Raw genomic sequence first — 26,485 nt, 5'->3', positions numbered from 1 at the left:
CCCAATAGAAGATGTCAGGGGAAAGAAAGTACAAGTTTGATTTCAGCACCCTATCCTTTTGTTCTTGATTTTTTTTGTATATGGATAGGATGGAAAATCTTGATCTTAGACTATAAAATATTATTGGGCTGGTGAACTGACGCAGAGAAATGCAACTACAGTATGAGTGGATCAGTTGCTAGGTAGTATTTTTTTTTTTCATCATTCTAATTCTTCAGGTGTCAATTGACACCATAAACTCAGTGTCATGGAATAGGTATGATAACATGACATTGAATAATATAGAAAACATATCTGAAACTTTTATACCATTTGCAGATAGCCGCAGTTTTCAACTACATAGCTTACAACTCTTCAGCTACATCAACCATATGAATGCTTACCTTATGACGCATGCATAAAGACCACTGTCTTCTGTCACAGTTGGTCGAAACCAAATAGCATCTTCTTCTTTGCTCATCCTTATTCCATCAAAAGCAATTGGCTCTTCAAAATCTCCAGGCCCAGTACTTTTATACCACATCAAGCTGAGTCCAGCACTCTGTGCTAATGTATAGTTTGCTCTTATGTATCCATAAAATAATGCACATTTTATTCGAACAGGTTCACCAACCAAAACCTGATATTTCTTGTAATCCACCGACCAGTCTGTGCATCCATCCGCTGCAAGAAAAAGACATACAGTTAAGATCTTGATCTATTAATCTCCTCATAACTATAGACTAAAACATTGAAAAAACAGATGAAGCAACTAAAGCAGATTATAATTCTCTTTACACCCTGGAGTCTCATCACTTTATGCAAATATTGTCATCATTAGACTGATTTCTATAATGTGTTGGCTGACACATTACTGACATGTAGAATATTATTGCCAAGTAGCTGTAACACATTTACACCTTTCCGTCACAACGATTTGTATCAGATCAGTTCAGTGTAAATGAAGTAGATGGGAAGTGAAGCGGATATTGTAAATATCTGAACATTTATTTTCATCATACATGTAATGGAAGTAAGATGAAAACTCAAAAAGTAAATTTTCAATACTAAACAATAGTTTGACCACTGATGTCAAATGTAACTTTTTCATAAGGTCTTAAAGGTGTTGTCCAGAATAAAATTAAAGAATCTTTTTTTCTATCAAATCAGTACCCAAGGGCTGTGTATTATATTGTATTATATTTAAGTGAATTGAGCAGAGTTGCTTTACCAGACTCAGGACATAAACAAGAGGGGGGCCGTAACTGGATGCAGAAAATATTTTACTAAATCTGGACACCACATTTAACTACCATATTTATATCTCTTTAGGGAATTTAGAGCACAATACAATGCAATTTTAGTTAATTTTGTTTATCTCTTTAAGCTGGAAATAAAGAAAGACTCTGCCCTATCCAAGCAGCTACTGAACTTTCCACCTCTGTTCCTGTCTGTGAACAGACAAGGGCAGATGAAACAAGTCCTGGGTTGGGAAAATGAGGGTAATTACTGTCACTGTCCTCAATATCCATGAAGACTGGTATCACAGCTAATTAATAAATTATAGTTACATGTATCAAGAATCACTTATACAAGATCTTCAGCAATTTGTCAAAATAAAGAACAGTTACAAAGATTGTCTATATCTGTGGAGGCTTCTAACCTTATTGCTTTCATTTCCCTTCAGTGGCCTGGCTGTGGAATTGAACACTCGAAGTACAGTATATGTGATTGCTGTGTACATGAGTGTAGGCTAAAGAAAAATTTTCAACTACATTGTGAAAGCTTTATCACAGAAAGAGAAAAAAAGACTTAGATTTACTAATCGTAAAGATGATGTAAACTTAGATAGTCTGTATAGATCTGAACCAGATTAGGGACTGATGATAAAATACCAAGATGATAAATCTGGTGCAGAGATGGACACTTTTCTCTGACTCTATACCAACTATTGGTTGGCTTACTTTGAAGACAGATTGTTACTCCCGAATTGTGGTGCAATTTTTGCACAAAATGGCCATCTTAGGACCCTGCACCTTTACCTACCAACTATTGGTTGGCTTACTTTGAAGACAGATTGTTACTCCCGAATTGTGGTGCAATTTTTGCACAAAATGGCCACCTTAGGACCCCGCACCTTTACCTTGAAGCCCCACTTTATGCCCCTTGATGATTATGGGAAAAAGTGTTGAAACCCTTGATATGCCCAATTATTTACAATTAGTCATATGACTACTGATTACCACTATTTACATTTGCCTATTGGTGTCTGCATTTTTAAGACTTCACTTTTATTAAGCTCTTATCAATGAGAAGCACTTTAAAACTTAAAGAGACTGTGCTGTTTGTTTCTTGTAATTCAGGTTCACTAGCTACACTCCAGCAACATTGTTGCATTTACTAGCTATCTGCTCAGGGCCCAGCTGGAGCTTCATTATTCCCTATGCCTTTGTTTTTCTGTTATTACAGCGCCTCGGTAGTCATAGTAGTCAACCCTTTTGACCTAGGGTGATTTTGAAATTTAAATTCCACCAATCTGTACCACTTTTAAAGAGATTCTGTCACCAGATTTAACCCTATTAATCTAGCTGACATTAGCGATGAACTAATGTCAGCTAAACCTAACTAGCCTATTCCTACTTTTATTAATGCCCCCGTTGCGCCAGAAATCTAACTTTTATAATATGCTAATTAGCCTTTAGGAGCGGGGGGGGGCGTTTTTCCTGCTCCTAGAGACTCCATTCTCCCAACTTTGTTGCCTCCCTCCAAGTCCTGATTGACAGGGTCAGGCAGCACTCGCATCTGTCTGCCAGCGTTGTGCTCTGGTGAAATCTCACGCCATTCAGTATTCCATCACCGCAAGAAGTTCTACATGCAGTGGGCACAGCTTCACTTTTCAGCCAGGATAAGCTTCTAGAGGACATTCAGCAGCTACTGCCCAGCCATGATGTGGAGGAGACTTCCGCAATTTCTTCCGCTAGGCGGGCAAGTAGTGATGAGGAGAGTGTCACCGGAGCTTGTGTTGCGAGTGTTCAGGCTCCTGACCCAGAGGCCGTTGAGGAGAACATCAGTGATGTGCAGACACTACCCGATGATGATGAAGCCGATCAGACTTCGAAGCCGGTTAAGAAGGGGCTTCGTCATCATCAGCAGAATATGCGAATATTACACGATCAAAACAGGCGTGGGTCAAAAGCGAATATAAAGCCCTATGTTGAATATAGTGCTATATATTTCTTTTTTAGAATATTCATATTTTTTTTCCATCTGAAGTTATAATTCCTCCCTGTATAAGTTGCTTGCCAAGCAACTTCAGCAGGAAGGAATCATGACTTCAGATGGAAAGAAATGACGAATATTATAAGAAACAAATATATAGCACTATATTCAATATAGTTAGGGATGAGCGAACTCGAACTGTATAGTTCGGGTTCGTACCGAATTTTGGGGTGTCCGTGACACGGACCCGAACCCGGACATTTTCGTAAAAGTCCGGGTTCGGGTTCGGTGTTCGTCGCTTTCTTCGCGCTTTTGTGACGCTTTCTTGGCGCTTTTTGAAAGGCTGCAAAGCAGCCAATCAACAAGCGTCATACTACTTGCCCCAAGAGGCCATCACAGCCATGCCTACTATTGGCATGGCTGTGATTGGCCAGAGCACCATGTGACCCAGCCTCTATTTAAGCTGGAGTCACATAGCGCCGCCCGTCACTCTGCTCTGATTAGCGTAGGGAGAGGTTGCGGCTGCGACAGTAGGGCGAGATTAGGCAGATTAACTCCTCCAAAGGACTTGATTAACTGATCGATCTGCAGCTGTGGATCATTGAGCTGCTGATCCTCAATTGCTCACTGTTTTTAGGCTGCACAGACCGTTTGTCAGTCTCATTTTTCTGGGGTGATCGGCGGCCATTTTGTGTCTTGTGGTGCGCCAGCACAAGCTGCGACCAAGTGCATTTAACCCTCAATGGTGTGGTTGTTTTTTGGCTAAAGCCTACATCAGGGTGAAGCTGTCACACCAAGTGCATTTAACCAGCAATAGTCTGTTCATTTTTTGGCCATATACAAAATCAGGGGCAAGCTGCGCCTGTCACCAAGTGCATTTAACCCTCAATGGTGTGGTTGTTTTTTGGCTAAAGCCTACATCAGGGTGAAGCTGTCACACCAAGTGCATTTAACCAGCAATAGTCTGTTCATTTTTTGGCCATATACAAAATCAGGGGCAAGCTGCGCCTGTCACCAAGTGCATTTAACCCTCAATGGTGTGGTTGTTTTTTGGCTAAAGCCTACATCAGGGTGAAGCTGTCACACCAAGTGCATTTAACCAGCAATAGTCTGTTCATTTTTTGGCCATATACAAAATCAGGGGCAAGCTGCGCCTGTCACCAAGTGCATTTAACCCTCAATGGTGTGGTTGTTTTTTGGCTAAAGCCTACATCAGGGTGAAGCTGTCACACCAAGTGCATTTAACCAGCAATAGTCTGTTCATTTTTTGGCCATATCCCAGTCTAATTCTGTCACTAAATCCATACCGGTCACCCAGCGCCTAAATACTAGGCCTCAAATTTATATCCAGCTAAATCTGTCCCTAGTGCTGTAGCTGGGCGAGTTATTTAGTGTCCGTTCAAGCACATTTCTTGTTCTGGGTTGAAATACAATTCCCAATTTAGCAATTTCATAATTTAGTGGTTCCTGCTATATCAGAGCTCTTTGAAATCTATCCCAAAAAGGGTATATAATATTGAAGGTGCACATAGGGTCATTCAGAGTAACTTCACACACACCCGCTACTGTGTATTTCCAAGTCTAATTCTGTCACTAAATCCATACCGGTGACCCAGCGCCTAAATACTAGGCCTCAAATTTAATTCCCTCTAAATCTCTCGTTACCCACCGCTGTACTGTTGTTGCTGGGCAAGATATTTAGTGTCCGTCAAAGCACATTTTTTGTTCTGGGTTGAAGTACAATTCCCAATTTAGCAATTTCATAATTTAGTGGTTTCTGCTATATCAGAGCTATTTGAAATCTATCCCAAAAAGGGTATATAATATTGAAGGTGCACATAGGGTCATTCAGAATAACTTCACACACACCCGCTACTGTGTATTTCCAAGTCTAATTCTGTCACTAAACCCATACCTGTCACCCAGCGCCTAAATACTAGGCCTCAAATTTAAATCCCTCTAAATCTCTCGTTACCGTTGTCCTGTTGTAGCTGGGAAAGTTATTTAGTGCCCGTCAAAGCACATTTTTTGTTCTGGGTTGAAGTACAATTCCCAATTTAGCAATTTCATAATTTAGTGGTTCCTGCTATATCAGAGCTATTTGAAATCTATCCCAAAAAGGGTATATAATATTGAAGGTGCACATAGGGTCATTCAGAATAACTTCACACACACCCGCTACTGTGTATTTCCAAGTCTAATTCTGTCACTAAATCCATACCGGTGACCCAGCGCCTAAATACTAGGCCTCAAATTTAATTCCCTCTAAATCTCTCGTTACCCACCGCTGTACTGTTGTTGCTGGGCAAGATATTTAGTGTCCGTCAAAGCACATTTTTTGTTCTGGGTTGAAGTACAATTCCCAATTTAGCAATTTCATAATTTAGTGGTTTCTGCTATATCAGAGCTATTTGAAATCTATCCCTAAAAGGGTATATAATATTGAAGGTGCACATAGGGTCATTCAGAATAACTTCACACACACCCGCTACTGTGTATTTCCAAGTCTAATTCTGTCACTAAACCCATACCTGTCACCCAGCGCCTAAATACTAGGCCTCAAATTTATATCCAGCTAAATCTGTCCCTAGTGCTGTAGCTGGGCGAGTTATTTAGTGTCCGTTCAAGCACATTTCTTGTTCTGGGTTGAAATACAATTCTCAATTTAGCAATTTCATAATTTAGTGGTTCCTGCTATATCAGAGCTCTTTGAAATCTATCCCAAAAAGGGTATATAATATTGAAGGTGCACATAGGGTCATTCAGAGTAACTTCACACACACCCGCTACTGTGTATTTCCAAGTCTAATTCTGTCACTAAATCCATACCGGTGACCCAGCGCCTAAATACTAGGCCTCAAATTTAATTCCCTCTAAATCTCTCGTTACCCACCGCTGTACTGTTGTTGCTGGGCAAGATATTTAGTGTCCGTCAAAGCACATTTTTTGTTCTGGGTTGAAGTACAATTCCCAATTTAGCAATTTCATAATTTAGTGGTTTCTGCTATATCAGAGCTATTTGAAATCTATCCCAAAAAGGGTATATAATATTGAAGGTGCACATAGGGTCATTCAGAATAACTTCACACACACCCGCTACTGTGTATTTCCAAGTCTAATTCTGTCACTAAACCCATACCTGTCACCCAGCGCCTAAATACTAGGCCTCAAATTTAAATCCCTCTAAATCTCTCGTTACCGTTGTCCTGTTGTAGCTGGGAAAGTTATTTAGTGCCCGTCAAAGCACATTTTTTGTTCTGGGTTGAAGTACAATTCCCAATTTAGCAATTTCATAATTTAGTGGTTCCTGCTATATCAGAGCTATTTGAAATCTATCCCAAAAAGGGTATATAATATTGAAGGTGCACATAGGGTCATTCAGAATAACTTCACACACACCCGCTACTGTGTATTTCCAAGTCTAATTCTGTCACTAAATCCATACCGGTGACCCAGCGCCTAAATACTAGGCCTCAAATTTAATTCCCTCTAAATCTCTCGTTACCCACCGCTGTACTGTTGTTGCTGGGCAAGATATTTAGTGTCCGTCAAAGCACATTTTTTGTTCTGGGTTGAAGTACAATTCCCAATTTAGCAATTTCATAATTTAGTGGTTTCTGCTATATCAGAGCTATTTGAAATCTATCCCTAAAAGGGTATATAATATTGAAGGTGCACATAGGGTCATTCAGAATAACTTCACACACACCCGCTACTGTGTATTTCCAAGTCTAATTCTGTCACTAAACCCATACCTGTCACCCAGCGCCTAAATACTAGGCCTCAAATTTAAATCCCTCTAAATCTCTCGTTACCGTTGTCCTGTTGTAGCTGGGAAAGTTATTTAGTGCCCGTCAAAGCACATTTTTTGTTCTGGGTTGAAGTACAATTCCCAATTTAGCAATTTCATAATTTAGTGGTTCCTGCTATATCAGAGCTATTTGAAATCTATCCCAAAAAGGGTATATAATATTGAAGGTGCACATAGGGTCATTCAGAATAACTTCACACACACGCTTCTGTGCATTTCCAAGTCTAATTCTGTCACTAAATCCATACCGGTGACCCAGCGCCTAAATACTAGGCCTCAAATTTAATTCCCTCTAAATCTCTCGTTACCCACCGCTGTACTGTTGTTGCTGGGCAAGATATTTAGTGTCCGTCAAAGCACATTTTTTGTTCTGGGTTGAAGTACAATTCCCAATTTAGCAATTTCATAATTTAGTGGTTTCTGCTATATCAGAGCTATTTGAAATCTATCCCTAAAAGGGTATATAATATTGAAGGTGCACATAGGGTCATTCAGAATAACTTCACACACACCCGCTACTGTGTATTTCCAAGTCTAATTCTGTCACTAAATCCATACCGGTGACCCAGCGCCTAAATACTAGGCCTCAAATTTAATTCCCTCTAAATCTCTCGTTACCCACCGGTGTACTGTTGTTGCTGGGCAAGATATTTAGTGTCCGTCAAAGCACATTTTTTGTTCTGGGTTGAAGTACAATTCCCAATTTAGCAATTTCATAATTTAGTGGTTTCTGCTATATCAGAGCTATTTGAAATCTATCCCTAAAAGGGTATATAATATTGAAGGTGCACATAGGGTCATTCAGAATAACTTCACACACACCCGCTACTGTGTATTTCCAAGTCTAATTCTGTCACTAAACCCATACCTGTCACCCAGCGCCTAAATACTAGGCCTCAAATTTAAATCCCTCTAAATCTCTCGTTACCGTTGTCCTGTTGTAGCTGGGAAAGTTATTTAGTGCCCGTCAAAGCACATTTTTTGTTCTGGGTTGAAGTACAATTCCCAATTTAGCAATTTCATAATTTAGTGGTTCCTGCTATATCAGAGCTATTTGAAATCTATCCCAAAAAGGGTATATAATATTGAAGGTGCACATAGGGTCATTCAGAATAACTTCACACACACGCTTCTGTGCATTTCCAAGTCTAATTCTGTCACTAAATCCATACCGGTGACCCAGCGCCTAAATACTAGGCCTCAAATTTAATTCCCTCTAAATCTCTCGTTACCCACCGCTGTACTGTTGTTGCTGGGCAAGATATTTAGTGTCCGTCAAAGCACATTTTTTGTTCTGGGTTGAAGTACAATTCCCAATTTAGCAATTTCATAATTTAGTGGTTTCTGCTATATCAGAGCTATTTGAAATCTATCCCTAAAAGGGTATATAATATTGAAGGTGCACATAGGGTCATTCAGAATAACTTCACACACACCCGCTACTGTGTATTTCCAAGTCTAATTCTGTCACTAAATCCATACCGGTGACCCAGCGCCTAAATACTAGGCCTCAAATTTAATTCCCTCTAAATCTCTCGTTACCCACCGGTGTACTGTTGTTGCTGGGCAAGATATTTAGTGTCCGTCAAAGCACATTTTTTGTTCTGGGTTGAAGTACAATTCCCAATTTAGCAATTTCATAATTTAGTGGTTTCTGCTATATCAGAGCTATTTGAAATCTATCCCTAAAAGGGTATATAATATTGAAGGTGCACATAGGGTCATTCAGAATAACTTCACACACACACGCTTCTGTGCATTTCCAAGTCTAATTCTGTCACTAAATCCATACCGGTCACCCAGCGCCTAAATACTAGGCCTCAAATTTATATCCCGCTGAATTTGAATACAATACATTGGGCCAAATAATATATTTGTTGTTGTGGTGAACCATAACAATGAGAAAAACATCTAGTAAGGGACGCGGACGTGGACATGGTCGTGGTGGTGTTAGTGGACCCTCTGGTGCTGGGAGAGGACGTGGCCGTTCTGCCACATCCACACGTCCTAGTGTACCAACTACCTCAGGTCCCAGTAGCCGCCAGAATTTACAGCGATATATGGTGGGGCCCAATGCCGTTCTAAGGATGGTAAGGCCTGAGCAGGTACAGGCATTAGTCAATTGGGTGGCCGACAGTGGATCCAGCACGTTCACATTATCTCCCACCCAGTCTTCTGCAGAAAGCGCACAGATGGCGCCTGAAAACCAACCCCATCAGTCTGTCACATCACCCCCATGCATACCAGGGAAACTGTCTCAGCCTCAAGTTATGCAGCAGTCTCTTATGCTGTTTGAAGACTCCGCTGGCAGGGTTTCCCAAGGGCATCCACCTAGCCCTTCCCCAGCGGTGAAAGACATAGAATGCACTGACGCACAACCACTTATGTTTCCTGATGATGAGGACATGGGAATACCACCTCAGCATGTCTCTGATGATGACGAAACACAGGTGCCAACTGCTGCGTCTTTCTGCAGTGTGCAGACTGAACAGGAGGTCAGGGATCAAGACTGGGTGGAAGACGATGCAGGGGACGATGAGGTCCTAGACCCCACATGGAATGAAGGTCGTGCCACTGACTTTCACAGTTCGGAGGAAGAGGCAGTGGTGAGACCGAGCCAACAGCGTAGCAAAAGAGGGAGCAGTGGGCAAAAGCAGAACACCCGCCGCCAAGAGACTCCGCCTGCTACTGACCGCCGCCATCTGGGACCGAGCACCCCAAAGGCAGCTTCAAGGAGTTCCCTGGCATGGCACTTCTTCAAACAATGTGCTGACGACAAGACCCGAGTGGTTTGCACGCTGTGCCATCAGAGCCTGAAGCGAGGCATTAACGTTCTGAACCTGAGCACAACCTGCATGACCAGGCACCTGCATGCAAAGCATGAACTGCAGTGGAGTAAACACCTTAAAACCAAGGAAGTCACTCAGGCTCCCCCTGCTACCTCTTCTGCTGCTGCCGCCTCGGCCTATTCTGCTGCTGCCGCCTCGGCCTCTTCCTCCGCCTCTGGAGGAACGTTGGCACCTGCCGCCCAGCAAACAGGGGATGTACCACCAACACCACCACCACCACCACCTCCGTCACCAAGCGTCTCAACCATGTCACACGCCAGCGTTCAGCTCTCCATCTCACAAACATTTGATAGAAAGCGTAAATTCCCACCTAGCCACCCTCGATCCCTGGCCCTGAATGCCAGCATTTCTAAACTACTGGCCTATGAAATGCTGTCATTTAGGCTGGTGGACACAGACAGCTTCAAACAGCTCATGTCGCTTGCTGTCCCACAGTATGTTGTTCCCAGCCGGCACTACTTCTCCAAGAGAGCCGTGCCTTCCCTGCACAACCAAGTATCCGATAAAATCAAGTGTGCACTGCGCAACGCCATCTGTAGCAAGGTCCACCTAACCACAGATACGTGGACCAGTAAGCACGGCCAGGGACGCTATATCTCCCTAACTGCACACTGGGTAAATGTAGTGGCAGCTGGGCCCCAGGCGGAGAGCTGTTTGGCGCACGTCCTTCCGCCGCCAAGGATCGCAGGGCAACATTCTTTGCCTCCTGTTGCCACCTCCTCCTTCTCGGCTTCCTCCTCCTCTTCTTCCACCTGCTCATCCAGTCAGCCACACACCTTCACCACCAACTTCAGCACAGCCCGGGGTAAACGTCAGCAGGCCATTCTGAAACTCATATGTTTGGGGGACAGGCCCCACACCGCACAGGAGTTGTGGCGGGGTATAGAACAACAGACCGACGAGTGGTTGCTGCCGGTGAGCCTCAAGCCCGGCCTGGTGGTGTGTGATAATGGGCGAAATCTCGTTGCAGCTCTGGGACTAGCCAATTTGACGCACATCCCTTGCTTGGCGCATGTGCTGAATTTGGTGGTGCAGAAGTTCATTCACAACTACCCCGACATGTCAGAGCTGCTGCATAAAGTGCGGGCCGTCTGTTCGCGCTTCCGGCGTTCACATCCTGCTGCTGCTCGCCTGTCTGCGCTACAGCGTAACTTCGGCCTTCCCGCTCACCGCCTCATATGCGACGTGCCCACCAGGTGGAACTCCACCTTGCACATGCTGGACAGACTGTGCGAGCAGCAGCAGGCCATAGTGGAGTTTCAGCTGCAGCACGCACGGGTCAGTCGCACTACAGAACAGCACCACTTCACCACCAATGACTGGGCCTCCATGCGAGACCTGTGTGCCCTGTTGCGCTGTTTCGAGTACTCCACCAACATGGCCAGTGGCGATGACACCGTTATCAGCGTTACAATACCACTTCTATGTCTCCTTGAGAAAACACTTAGGGCGATGATGGAAGAGGAGGTGGCCCAGGAGGAGGAGGAGGAGGAGGAGGAAGAGGGGTCATTTTTAGCACTTTCAGGCCAGTCTCTTCGAAGTGACTCAGAGGGAGGTTTTTGGCAACAGCAGAGGCCAGGTACAAATGTGGCCAGCCAGGGCCCACTACTGGAGGACGAGGAGGACGAGGATGAGGAGGAGGTGGAGGAGGATGAGGATGAAGCATGGTCACAGCGGGGTGGCACCCAACGCAGCTCGGGTCCATCACTGGTGCGTGGCTGGGGGGAAAGGCAGGACGATGACGATACGCCTCCCACAGAGGACAGCTTGTCCTTATCCCTGGGCAGCCTGGCACACATGAGCGACTACATGCTGCAGTGCCTGCGCAACGACAGCAGAGTTGCCCACATTTTAACCTGTGCGGACTACTGGGTTGCCACCCTGCTGGATCCACGCTACAAAGACAATGTGCCCACCTTACTTCCTGCACTGGAGCGTGATAGGAAGATGCGCGAGTACAAGCGCACGTTGGTAGACACGCTACTGAGAGCATTCCCAAATGTCACAGGGGAACAAGTGGAAGCCCAAGGCCAAGGCAGAGGAGGAGCAAGAGGTCGCCAAGGCAGCTGTGTCACGGCCAGCTCCTCTGAGGGCAGGGTTAGCATGGCAGAGATGTGGAAAACTTTTGTCAACACGCCACAGCTAACTGCACCACCACCTGATACGCAACGTGTTAGCAGGAGGCAACATTTCACTAACATGGTGGAACAGTACGTGTGCACACCCCTCCACGTACTGACTGATGGTTCGGCCCCATTCAACTTCTGGGTCTCTAAATTGTCCACGTGGCCAGAGCTAGCCTTTTATGCCTTGGAGGTGCTGGCCTGCCCGGCAGCCAGCGTTTTGTCTGAACGTGTATTCAGCACGGCAGGGGGCGTCATTACAGACAAACGCAGCCGCCTGTCTACAGCCAATGTGGACAAGCTGACGTTCATAAAAATGAACCAGGCATGGATCCCACAGGACCTGTCCGTCCCTTGTCCAGATTAGACATTAACTACCTCCCCATAACCATATATTATTGGACTCCAGGGCACTTCCTCATTCAATCCTATTTTTATTTTCATTTTACCATTATATTGCGAGGCTACCCAAAGTTGAATGAACCTCTCCTCTGCCTGTGTGCTAGGCCTAAATATATGCCAATGGACTGTTGCAGTGGTGGGTGACGTGAAGCCTCATTCTCTGCTATGACATGCAGACTGATTCTCTGCTGACATGAAGCCAGATCCTCTGTTACGGGAGCTCTCTCCTCTGCCTGGGTGCTGGGCCTAAATTTATGACAATTGACTGTTGCAGTGGTGGGTGACGTGAAGCCTGATTCTCTGCTATGATATGAAGACTGATTCTCTGCTGACATGAAGCCAGATTGTCTGTTACGGGACCTTTCTCCTCTGCCTGGGTTCTGGGCCTAAATTTATGAAAATTGACTGTTGCAGTGGTGGGTGACGTGAAGCCTGATTCTCTGCTATGATATGAAGACTGATTCTCTGCTGACATGAAGCCAGATTGTCTGTTACGGGACCTTTCTCCTCTGCCTGGGTTCTGGGCCTAAATTTATGAAAATTGACTCTTACAGTGGTGGGTGACGTGAAGCCTGATTCTCTGCTATGATATGAAGACTGATTCTCTGCTGACATGAAGCCAGATTCTCTGTTACGGGACCTCTCTCCTCTGCCTGGGTGCTGGGCCTAAATTTATGACAATGGACTGTTGCAGTGGTGGCTGACGTGAAGCCTGATTCTCTGCTATGACATGCAGACTGATTCTCTGCTGTCATGAAGCCAGATTGTCTGTTACGGGACCTCTCTGCTCTGCCTGTGTGCTAGGCCTAAATATATGCCAATGGACTGTTGCAGTGGTGGCTGACGTGAAGCCTCATTCTCTGCTATGACATGCAGACTAATTCTCTGCTGACATGAAGCCAGATTGTCTGTTACGGGACCTCTCTCCTCTGCCTGGGTGCTGGGCCTAAATTTATGACAATGGACTGTTGCAGTGGTGGCTGACGTGAAGCCTGATTCTCTGCTATGACATGCAGACTAATTCTCTGCTGACATGAAGCCAGATTGTCTGTTACGGGACCTCTCTCCTCTGCCTGGGTGCTGGGCCTAAATATATGCCAATGGACTGTTGCAGTGGTGGCTGACGTGAAGCCTCATTCTCTGCTATGACATGCAGACTAATTCTCTGCTGTCATGAAGCCAGATTGTCTGTTACGGGACCTCTCTGCTCTGCCTGTGTGCTAGGCCTAAATATATGCCAATGGACTGTTGCAGTGGTGGGTGACGTGAAGCCTCATTCTCTGCTATGACATGCAGACTGATTCTCTGCTGACATGAAGCCAGATTGTCTGTTACGGGACCTCTCTGCTCTGCCTGTGTGCTAGGCCTAAATATATGCCAATGGACTGTTGCAGTGGTGGGTGACGTGAAGCCTCATTCTCTGCTATGACATGCAGACTGATTCTCTGCTGACATGAAGCCAGATTGTCTGTTACGGGACCTCTCTGCTCTGCCTGTGTGCTAGGCCTAAATATATGCCAATGGACTGTTGCAGTGGTGGGTGACGTGAAGCCTCATTCTCTGCTATGACATGCAGACTGATTCTCTGCTGACATGAAGCCAGATCCTCTGTTACGGGAGCTCTCTCCTCTGCCTGGGTGCTGGGCCTAAATTTATGACAATTGACTGTTGCAGTGGTGGGTGACGTGAAGCCTGATTCTCTGCTATGATATGAAGACTGATTCTCTGCTGACATGAAGCCAGATTGTCTGTTACGGGACCTTTCTCCTCTGCCTGGGTTCTGGGCCTAAATTTATGAAAATTGACTCTTACAGTGGTGGGTGACGTGAAGCCTGATTCTCTGCTATGATATGAAGACTGATTCTCTGCTGACATGAAGCCAGATTCTCTGTTACGGGACCTCTCTCCTCTGCCTGGGTGCTGGGTAGTGTTGAGCGCGAATATTCGAAAAGCAAATTTTTTTCGCGAATATCGCAACTTCGCGATTTCGCGAATATTTCGAATATAGTGCTATATATTCGTAAAAACGAATATTCGTTTTTTGTTTCCCCCCCCCCCCCCACAAAATTACAGTACACATATAATTGATTGTTTCCCAAAGGTCCAACAGCTCAGATCTTACTCACATTGCCTAGAAAGTGATTGAGGCGCGAATCTTCGTAAGGCGATTTTATTAGCGCACATGCGAATATCGGCACGTCCCAGAACAGAGGCAAAGGGCTTTGCATTCATACATTAGTGAATTGAGTTGCGAATCTTCGTAAGGCGATTTTATTAGCGCACATGCGAATATCTACACTTGTCCCAGAACAGAGGCAAAGGGCTTTGCATTCATACATTAGTGATTGAATTGAGCTGCGAATCTTCGTAAGGCGATTTTATTAACGCAAATGCAAATATCTACACTTGTCCCCAGAACAGAGAGGCAAAGGCCTGTGCATTCATATAGTATAGCACCATATTCGCGAATACGTAGAACTTCGTAAAATTCGATTTACGAATATTCGTATTTTTTATTTTACTTTCCACCTTACAGATTACATTGATCTGTACTCTGTCAACTACTGTCATCACCCCCCACTGTATCTCGATTGATTCCCAAAAGTCTCACATTCCCTAGAAAGTGATTGAGGTGCGAATCTTCGTAAGGCGATTTTATTAGCGCACATGCGAATATCTACACTTGTCCCAGAACAGAGGCAAAGGGCATTGCATTCATACATTAGTGATTGAATTGAGTTGCGAATCTTCGTAAGGCGATTTCATTAGCGCACATGTGAATTTTGCATAGCATATGTATTATGCGATAATTCGAATTATCGCATATGCGAAATAATAACGAATTTGAATAATCGCGAATATTTTACGAATATTCTTTCGAATATTCACAAAATTTCGCGAATTCGAATATGGGACATGCCGCTCAACACTAGTGCTGGGCCTAAATTTATGACAATGGACTGTTGCAGTGGTGGGTGACGTGAAGCCTGATTCTCTGCTATGACATGCAGACTGATTCTCTGCTGACATGAAGCCAGATTGTCTGTTACGGGACCTCTCTCCTCTGCCTGGGTGCTGGGCCTAAATATATGCCAATGGACTGTTGCAGTGGTGGCTGACGTGAAGCCTCATTCTCTGCTATGACATGCAGACTAATTCTCTGCTGACATGAAGACAGATTCTCTGTTACGGGACCTCTCTCCTCTGCCTGGGTGCCGGGGCCTAAATATCTGAGAATGGACTGTTCCAGTGGTGGCTGACGTGAAGCCTCATTCTCTGCTATGACATGCAGACTAATTCTCTGCTGACATGAAGACAGATTCTCTGTTACGGGACCTCCCTCCTCTGCCTGGGTGCTGGGCCTAAATATATGCCAATGGACTGTTGCAGTGGTGGCTGACGTGAAGCCTCATTCTCTGCTATGACATGCAGACTAATTCTCTGCTGACATGAAGACAGATTCTCTGTTACGGGACCTCCCTCCTCTGCCTGGGTGCTGGGCCTAAATATATGCCAATGGACTGTTGCAGTGGTGGCTGACGTGAAGCCTCATTCTCTGCTATGACATGCAGACTGATTCTCTGCTGACATGAAGCCAGATTCTCTGTTACGGGACCTCTCTCCTCTGCCTGTGTGTGTGCTGGGCCTAAATATATGCCAATGGACTGTTGCAGTGGTGGCTGACGTGAAGCCTCATTCTCTGCTATGACATGCAGACTGATTCTCTGCTGACATGAAGCCAGATTCTCTGTTACGGGACCTCTCTCCTCTGCCTGTGTGTGTGCTGGGCCTAAATATATGCCAATGGACTGTTGCAGTGGTGGCTGACGTGAAGCCTCATTCTCTGCTATGACATGCAGACTAATTCTCTGCTGACATGAAGACAGATTCTCTGTTACGGGACCTCCCTCCTCTGCCTGGGTGCTGGGCCTAAATATATGCCAATGGACTGTTGCAGTGGTGGCTGACGTGAAGCCTCATTCTCTGCTATGACATGCAGACTGATTCTCTGCTGACATGAAGCCAGATTCTCTGTTACGGGACCTCTCTCCTCTGCCTGTGTGTGTGCTGGGCCTAAATATATGCCAATGGACTGTTGCAGTGGTGGCTGACGTGAAGCCTCATTCTCTGCTATGACATGCAGACTGATTCTCTGCTGACATGAAGCCAGATTCTCTGTTACGGGACCTCTCTCCTCTGCCTGTGTGTGTGCTGGGCCTAAATATATGCCAATGGACTGTTGCAGTGGTGGCTGACGTGAAGCCTCATTCTCTGCTATGACATGCAGACTAATTCTCTGCTGACATGAAGACAGATTCTCTGTTACGGGACCTCCCTCCTCTGCCTGGGTGCTGGGCCTAAATATATGCCAATGGACTGTTGCAGTGGTGGCTGACGTGAAGCCTCATTCTCTGCTATGACATGCAGACTAATTCTCTGCTGACATGAAGACAGATTCTCTGTTACGGGACCTCTCTCCTCTGCCTGGGTGCCGGGGCCTAAATATCTGAGAATGGACTGTTCCAGTGGTGGGTGACGGGAAGCCAGATTCTCTGCTATGGAACCTCTCTCCAATTGATTTTGGTTAATTTTTATTTATTTAATTTTTATTTTAATTCATTTCCCTATCCACATTTGTTTGCAGGGGATTTACCTACATGTTGCTGCCTTTTGCAGCCCTCTAGCTCTTTCCTGGGCTGTTTTACAGCCTTTTTAGTGCCGAAAAGTTCGGGTCCCCATTGACTTCAATGGGGTTCGGGTTCGGGACGAAGTTCGGATCGGGTTCGGATCCCGAACCCGAACATTTCCGGGATGTTCGGCCGAACTTCTCGAACCCGAACATCCAGGTGTTCGCTCAACTCTAAATATAGTGCTATATATTTGTTTTTTAGAATATTTGTCATTTTTTTCCATCTGAAGTCATGATTTCTCCCTGCTTAAGTTGCTTGACAAGAAGTGCATGAAAACAATGACAACCTCCTGATGCTGCCGCCACCTCCAGACGCAGTCATTGTGCCACTAGGTGGCCTCCTCATACTGCTGCCAACTCCAGACTCTGTCATTATGCCACTTGGTGGCCTCCTCATACTACTGCCACCTCCAAACTCTGTCATTGTGCCACTCGATGGCCTTATCATACTGCTGCCATTTACAGTCTCTGTCATTTTGCCACTCTATGCTTTCTCATGATGCTGCTGCTGCATCTGCCACCTCCAGACTGTGTCACTGTGCTAATCTGAGTTTTTTTTTCCGGTAATGTTGATGGGTGACTGCAAAACTCCTTTTGCTTTATGAACCGAATTATGTCGTGGTGAAATTTTTTATTTCAAATTAAATTTTTTGGGGGGGATAAAAATGATGGGTGACTGAAAAACTCCTTTTACAGTATGGACCGAATGATGTTGTGTGACGTCTGAAAGTGTGTGGAAAATATATATTATGAAACAACAAATATACAAAAAGTACATGAAAACAATGACAACCTCCTGATGCTGCCGCCACCTCCAGACTGTGTCATTGTGTCACTCGTAGCCTTATCATACTGCTGCCATCTACAGACTCTGTCATTGTGCCACTCGGTGGCCTTCTGCTGCTGCATCCTCCACCTCCAGACTGTCATTTTGCCACTCGGTGGCTTTCTCCTAATGCTGCCACCTCCAGACTCATTGGGCCACTATGTGGTCTCCTCATGCTGCTTTCACCTCACCACTATGTCATAGGTACACTCTGTGGACTTCTCATGCTGTTCCCACCCTCCCCACTTCATGACTGGCTGACATTATCATTTATTTGACCTGTCTTCTGATCTGTCAGAAGGAAGGTAAAATGAGACGCACAATGGATCCTGTCTGTGTAGCAGCTGTAAGGCCTGTATGGTCCCATTAGAATTGTCCTATGATTTAGTAGCCAAAAGCAGGAGTGGGTAGAAAACATGCAAATATTCCATTCATATGTCATCTCTGTTTTACATTCACTCCTATTTTTGGGGGGAATTAGCAATACTGATGGATTATTGAGCAAATGCTGACCGACTGAAGGTGTATGCTCCACAGGCAGGATCTGTTTTCTGTGGGTTATTGTTCTGACTAATCAGAGGAAGGATAAATTATTCAGTGACTCTGTCGGGGGGGCTCTACTTGTATACGCGTTTAATAGAACAGGTTCTGATAACATCTATGTGAAATCAGCTGGCGAAGGTGTAAAAGGAGTGTGCTTCTTTTTGGCATTAACATCGACTCGTAAGGCTGAGCGAGAGTCGCCTTTCATCTGCATGTCATACGGACTCACAGTATTATTTCACTACCAAAGCAGACTCCCTATGCGTGTTACTACAAGGCACAGTGTTCTACACCACTATAAAGGCTCTCAGCAGCCAGGAAATAGTTTTTAATGTGATTTGCCGCAAATAAATTCGTATCAAAGAAAATTTTTCTTAAAAATTTGGCTAACCGGCCGAATCAAATTTTTGAAAAATCCGCTCATTTCTACTCTCTATAACTAATCCTTTAATAATGTATAGCCCAGTTCCTTGACCATGACCATATTTCAACTGTATTGATCTTCCATTTTTTTTTTAACGCATTTGTTGATTGCATAAATGTGAACCCACTTAGTTCATTACCTACTACTCTTCCACATTTTTCTTGCACCTATGCTTCACAGTAACTAGCAGTATATTAGCCAAACAAGCCAGCCTGTACTATAATCATGAGAGTTTCCCAATGATTGCAGTCATGAACACAGTATTGCTTACTGATCATATTTGTTGGAGTTATCATTTTAAATAAAGAAGCACTTAGCAGTGACTGTATTTGTGAGTTTTCACCCCCTTCTGCTTCTCAGCTGTGTCATGTGACCAGCACATAGACTTTGCAAATAACACAGCATGTGTGAACAGGAAGCCAGTTTCCCTACATATTCATATGGGAGCCTCAATGTCAGTCTCATAGGAATGAATAGAAAAGTACATGTAACTGACTTTCTGTCCCGTGTCAGTTGGAGATGAGAGGCAGAAGGGAGGTTATAACGCCAACATATGGCACCTTCACAAATCACCTGTACAAGGAAGACCCTGGAAATGATACAGTGGGCAGAGCTGGAAGCACAAGAGTCTTTCCACTGTGTATTTGCATTACAGCTCAACTCCCAATCACTTTGCTTAAATGCTTTATGGAGATTTGTCTCCATACAATATTCAAATATATGATCTCCAGCAAGCGAAATTCACTATCACTGAAGTTTCGCAGGATGATGGATTTCACCTCACCAGAAACCATACACTTTAATGATGTACAGAGATGGTTCTCTGTACAGTATTAAAACAAAGTTTTGAATTATTTGACTTCAGATCTTGGATCCGAAGCTCAATTCGCTCAACACTATTAATGACCCGTCCTGAGGATAGACTATAAATATCTAAGTCCTGTTATGCCTTTTCAGAAGTGTAAACTGTTATATCTACTTATTATAGTTATGATGGATATTCATTGCCTTTAAGAGCTATGTTTTTTATATCCTTATATTTGTATAGACTTCTGGGAATGAGTCAATCATCATTTAGACAGTTAGAAGATACACAACTCCTGTGGTATTAGAGGTTTCATTGTATTTCTTATCTAAACATTAATTCTACAGTGTGAGAATTGTCTAGATGTTCCTCAAAGTATATATTCATGTATCAAAGTTTGTTCCTCAGCTCTGAGATGAGGCCTCCAGATATCAGAGATATGTAGTATTGAAGATGTTAGGCATGTATGAGGTAATCCTTAATGGTATTATGCTTCTAGCTTATACAACAGTGCCACCTAGGTATGAGTAGGTAACACTACACCAGTAGCAAAAGTGTATTTTGGGTAGTGTTATAATGTCACATTCCTTATCAATGTACACGCCTATCCAACAATGATTAGAAGGTGTGCTCATCTGATAAGTTTTGGTTAAGAAACTACATACCAAAAAGAGGGGGGACCACACAACAAAAAGAAAAAAGAAAGGGAGCGGGGAGAAGTATTTGGATTATCAGAAAAATTCTTGAGAGCTGACTTCCCCAAGATTCTTGCGTAATGTATATTTTTGTTTTATGTAGTATTGATATAAATTAATTGGCTTGATACTTAGCCAACCCCCACTTATTGCAGATGTATTGTATAGTGTTACTACTACATCAATGTTGCAAAAATGCATATCACTGAATACAAGAGCTGATATTTATAACAAGAGAGCTTCTCTGTTGGGAATCTTTATGATCCCTAGTTTGATATCAAGCTGATCATTTATAAGTTTTATTGCAATACTACCATTATCCGAGATTGATCATAAGATTTGGCAGGGCAAGGGTTTGTATTTGTAATTTTTTTTATTGAATTTCTGTGCATAATCAATTGATTGATATATCTCTCCTAATTAAAAGCAGTATTGCATGTTATTCTTGTGTTGGTTGAGTAGTGTATTGTTGGCACCATATAGTGGCGAATTCTGGGTACTGCATATCATTGTATATCATTTGAAATTTGCATTGTTACATTTTAGATTTTATTCTAAATTATTGTATAATAATTAATTTATATTTTTGCATAGACACTTGTACCCTATTCTTACTGATTGCACAAAATAATCAGGTTCTCGATCAAAATCTTTTTGAGGTGTCTATATGTCCACCTCGTGGATCAATATCATTTGAATAATTTTTATTTTGATCCATTAGTTTTTTTTATATATATATAAAGCATTTGCTTTATATCCCCGACAGTTCTGGAAGACCCCTTTAAAATTTACTGGGATATAATTGATATATAAGAGAAACCATCTTGCTTGTACAAAAATGTATACTTATACTATCAGAATGTTCTTTCCAGATAATGACATTTATTTGTCATTATGTAAATTAATTTCTTATCACAGAATACCTTCCTGAATTTGTCAGAGGAATGAGGGTGTGTCAGTAAGTATGGCAATAAAGCAAAGAAAAAAAAAGAAAAAAAAGAAGCTCCCTACATGGTCTATGCTAATAACAACTACCACTTAACACTTGTGGGCCACTCCACTTTGATTACATTTAATTTCAATACTGTGAACTGAAATATCCCTCTTGTTAAACTAAGGCTATTTGTGATCTATAGGGACGTCATGGAGCCTTCACTACCTTGGGCACCTATTGGGAGTCAAACCCTTTCCTGGGCCAGTTTTGTTCTGTACTGGTCGCTTAAATCAAAACCACTAATACATTTATTGTGGCTATATGAGAATCTTTGGCCACTGCCTAATCATATATCTTTCAGGCTACAGGTGGATTTTAGCTTTAAGCCCACCATGCATACTTTTTTCCACATAGCTCGAATATCCTGTTTAGCCAAGCTTAAGGAAGTTGATGACTCGGATTTCTCTGTAATTTCTATAGAATGCAATGGAGAGGTCCATGCACTGAAATTTCCTTAATCAATCTTTAATATGGTCTTGCTCAGGGGCAAGTTAGTATAAGAAAAAGAACAAGCAGAGTGCAACATAAGATGATACTTGTGTAGTAATTTAATCAACAGATGTGGACAACTGGAAAAGTACAAAATCAAAGGTGTGAAGCAAAACACTATGGACTTGCTGTTAGACCCTAAGGACCAATGTCAATGTTGAGAAACCAAAGACAAATGGACATCATTATCAATTCCTGGATAGCCCCTTTAAGACGAACACATACATAGATAAGTTAAGGATTTATTCTCAAATAGATGAGCAAAGTTTAGAAAAATTACATTTGGCCGATTCGCCGAAGTTCACCCAAAAATTTAAATATAATCTGTCATGAATTGCTATAAATTAGGTATACACAGGCCACTCTGCTTAATCATATTCTTCCCACAGTGTGAAGGCTTGGACGTTAACTCTTCTGATGCCATGATCATCTAAGTGCGCTCCAGCTCCCCCCAACAGGGATTGGCGGAGCCTGAGCATGTATACAACAGCCCCTGTCCTCCTGTGTGATGGTACCAGAGATGGTACACAGCATTGAGGGGGGAAAAACTTCCTCAAAGGAATAGTATTGAGGGATCCCTCCCTACTTTGAACATAATGCTATTTCACTTTTAAAATTATTATGGTTAAAGCCAGATGCTGAACATGATGGATGGATTAAACATGGCTCCTACATTATTGCAACAACGCTGTGCCTAGTGCAATGGTAATGGCGGAGATGGCACAGGATGAGGCTTTTATGGGAATGTGACATCACAGGGGATGACTACCTGTGGATTGGTTGGCTGCATGACATTGTGGGTGATCTTGCGTTCCTGGGATTCTTACTTTCACTTTGTAATATGCATAGCCACCATTTTAGGAAAACCAGATTTTATGCAAGGAAGAGCAAGGTAATTTGGCTTCGTTGAGAATTAAAGTTTTCCTAATCTTAAAACCAAATTCCACTTAGAATGCCTCACTTCACTCAAAACTCATTGTATTATATGGGAAGGTACTACAAGTAAGCTTCATTATTTACTTGGATGAAAGACTATATATCTTCTAACTTTACAATTTTTATTTTTTTAGCAACCTATTGCAACAATATTTTTCCCTTTTGTAACAATATATTCCACTTACCTTTACTTCCGCTTTTCCGAGCGCAAATTTAGGATTTTTTCTTTTAATTAAACTAAAAAATACATTTTTCATCTCTTATATATTGTTACAATGTGGCCCAATGTGGCCCCCCTTATGCCAACTGCTATATGGCAGACGTCGAGGAATCATATATCTACAATAACTCACTTTTCCAACAATACAGTCGCCTATAGAAATGTTACATAGACGACGTGTTCTGTATTTGGCAGGGACCCCTTGAAAAACTCACACAATTTCACGAATACCTCAATAATATTTACCCAGAAATAAAATTTACCCTACATTACGACAAAACAACAATCAGCTTTCTGGACACAATGGTACACATAGACTCCTCTGGACATCTCACTACTGACCTCTTTTGTAAACCCACGGATAGGAACAACCTATTACATTTCACTAGCTTCCATCCTTCCACCACAATGAAAGCACTCCCAGGTTCCCAACTTAGACGTGTACAATACATAGTCACGGACCCCATGATAAGAAAGAAACGAGAAACAGAAATTAAGAATAGATTCCGAGAAAGAGGTTATCCCCAAAATACACTGAGAACCCCAGACACCAAAAACAAACGGAATCCAGCAATGAAGCGCATTCCCTTTGTCCACTAGTTCCATGCCAGTACCAGGAAGGTAGTCAACATAATCAAATCTCACTGGCCTCTTCTCCATAAAGCATATCCTGAAGTAGACAAATTTAAAAATCCAGTACTCCCATGCAACCAAAGGCCTAAATACCTCAGAGACTTTCTTGTTAGGGCAGACATAGGACCATCCAAACTTTCACCAATAAAAACTCTCCTACATACACATAGAACAGGCACCTTTCCATGTCTACACTGCGCACAGTGCACAAACGTACAAAGAGGATCATCTATTTCCCATCCCCATACAGGTAAATCCATCAAAATCCAGGGCTATTTTACCTGTGACACCGATTTCGTAGTGTACACTATCAAATGCCCCTGTGGCCTTATGTACGTCGGGAAAACAACTCAATCAATAAGAGATAGAATTTGCCAACACAAGTTGACAATACGCCAACAAAATCTATTGCTACCACTCCAAATAATTGAATATATTCCAACATCCAGGAGAGGCGGTGATCGATCCAAGATGCTGAAACATAGGGAGGCGTTCTGGATCCATACCTTACAAACCATGATGCCAAAAGGACTAAACAGGGAATACGAGGTACAGGCCTTTATTTAATAAAACTCTTCATCCGGACTGTCTCTATATGGATTTCTTTGGAACAGTGGATTTTAAATGCATTTCAATCATTTGGCAATAATGTACTTGGTGGTCCCCTCTACCATCTGACCATGATGCTCTATTATCACAAGGATTATGATATTTCATAATATTCTAACATCATCTCTTTTTAATTCCCTTCAGGCTCCATGAATATGAAGCTATACCCAGTGCCGCAGGGGGTATCCCTTTTTTTACTTATACTAATCCTATATCTTTAAGCTGACTCAGTGGCAGCTCTGTCTAGTTTGCTGTTAATTCTACCATTTAGCTAACTCCCTTCCTATAGTGACACACTGCTATGTATGCAGTGTATCCTGTGGAACACAAGCTTGACCGACCTCTTTCCGGCCGGTGGAACGCGCCGCGATACGAGCGGTGCGTTCCACCTACCTTCACTTACGGCCGGTGGAACGCACCGCGATACGAGCGGTGCGTTCCACTTACCTTCACTTCTGCTTTTCTGAGCACGAAGTTGCCTGCTTGACCTGCCCACCACCCACTGCATGCCGGTCTCATGGCTCCTTTAAAAGAGCAAGGACCGGCCTGGCGTTCATGCACAATGCATGTCTCGGAAGCCATAGGCCCCCATCTCTGCACTCTATCAGCATCTACTCTACCTCCAGCGGCACAGGTAAGTAGCTAATAGCCATATCATTAATTCTGTTTTATAAGGGGAACTACTGTTTAGGAATATAATTATCATAATGGTTACTCTAAAATTAAGGATTCTTTATGTACATCTGTGATAAGACTACTATATTGATCGAATGGCGCATAACATATCTAAGAGTACTATTAAAAATGTGATGTCAATGAATGTAATACCCTGAAAATTGACCAGGTATAAAGAACATTTACGAAATGTGGAATATCTCCCATTCATTAACAAACAACTAGATATTTGTACCATTGTATCAGATACGAAAATGACTGGATAATCAGAGGACGGCGATTGTTTGTTATATATATAAATATATCATGGATATGTACTAAAATACAATGATGTAATTGAACTTAAACTATGTTTTACTGAAAATATTCTATTATAACCTTTGTAGTGCCTGACAAAGGACAGACACGGCCAACTTTTGCCGCAATCCATTGCAAATAAAATCTATGAAAGAAACCTTCTGCTGTGATTTATGGTTTTGATGATTATATATTGTTACTACATTATTTTCTTCCTTGGCAAAACTTTCTACTTAGTTGAGTGAAGAATCATGGTTAGCTTGGAAACTATTACTTACTAAAAGCAATTCCCTCATATAACAGCTTTAGTGTTATGCACTGTACATTACTGGGTTACTGCTCCTCTGCATTTTCCACCACTTATTTTTATTCTGCTCTTATCCAACACAATTTTGTTTGTGTACTTTGCACTGACTTCTGCACTTTATTAATTCCAATTTTCTCTCCCAGACATTGGTTACATTTGAGTATACAAAACATAGCGCTGAATAATAAAAAATATTGCAAAATGTGCTATTCATCTTACGTTCAAAATATTCTCTGCAGTGGAGACATTTTAATGTAAGGAAGCTAAGACATATCCAATTTGTGCAGTTTCACTTCCAAAGATGTATTTCAAGTTCTAGATCACCTGCTGTTTCATATTCCACAGTAACTATGTTTCAAATCCTATTTCAAAAACATCTGGATGCCTCAGATTGTGTCGGGCACAAAAAGAGAAGTCAAGAAGCTCCATGTGTTAAAAGAACTACTGCATAGACAATTAACAATGCTTTAGAATTAAGAGACTTCATCTTAATTGCTCCCCAATCCATGGGCACCAATGCAAATATTTAAAGAATAGAAATAAAAGAATAAAATGTCAGCAAAAATATAATCACCAAAATGCATATGAACTAAATGAATGGTAAAGCTCTAAATTATTTAGACCAGGCACCACATAACAAGTTACTCTTTTTATCTCACTGCTATTGGAGACTTGTACTTGGCTTACACATTTAAATTTGCAAGCTATAAAAAAGCTGGTGATGTGTCTGAATATAATATGGAGGCAATTTTTTCAAGCTGATATTTCACATGCCATTTTTGTAAATTAGCTTGCTGCCATAAGATACACCAGAACAGTACACTTCTTAAAAATGTCGGAGCATCTTAGGAGGTGAATGCACTATAAGCTATAATTTGCAAGATTTCTTGATGCAGTTTTGGAAGCCAAAATCAGAAGTGGATTATAAAAGGCGAGGAAGTATAAAGGACAAATACTAT

At 42.6% G+C, this 26,485-nt stretch overlaps 1 protein-coding gene across 1 annotated transcript in view; it reads right to left on the bottom strand.

Annotated features, from left to right (window-relative positions):
- The window catches only part of IL1RAPL1 (interleukin 1 receptor accessory protein like 1), a 1,039,435-nt gene extending 1,014,680 nt beyond the window's left edge, over positions 1-24,755 (bottom strand). Inside the window, exons 1-2 of the mRNA XM_044285800.1 lie at positions 24,695-24,755; positions 384-663 (exon numbers count right to left, since the gene is read on the bottom strand). Coding sequence (XP_044141735.1) covers positions 384-663; positions 24,695-24,755 — 341 coding nt within the window. The remainder of the gene's footprint in view (positions 1-383; positions 664-24,694) is intronic.
- Positions 24,756-26,485: the final 1,730 nt, after the last annotated feature.

This window comes from Bufo gargarizans, chromosome 3, assembly GCF_014858855.1.
Source record: "Bufo gargarizans isolate SCDJY-AF-19 chromosome 3, ASM1485885v1, whole genome shotgun sequence".
Taxonomy (NCBI): Eukaryota; Metazoa; Chordata; class Amphibia; order Anura; family Bufonidae; genus Bufo; species Bufo gargarizans.
This window is presented reverse-complemented; position numbering and strand designations above follow the sequence as displayed.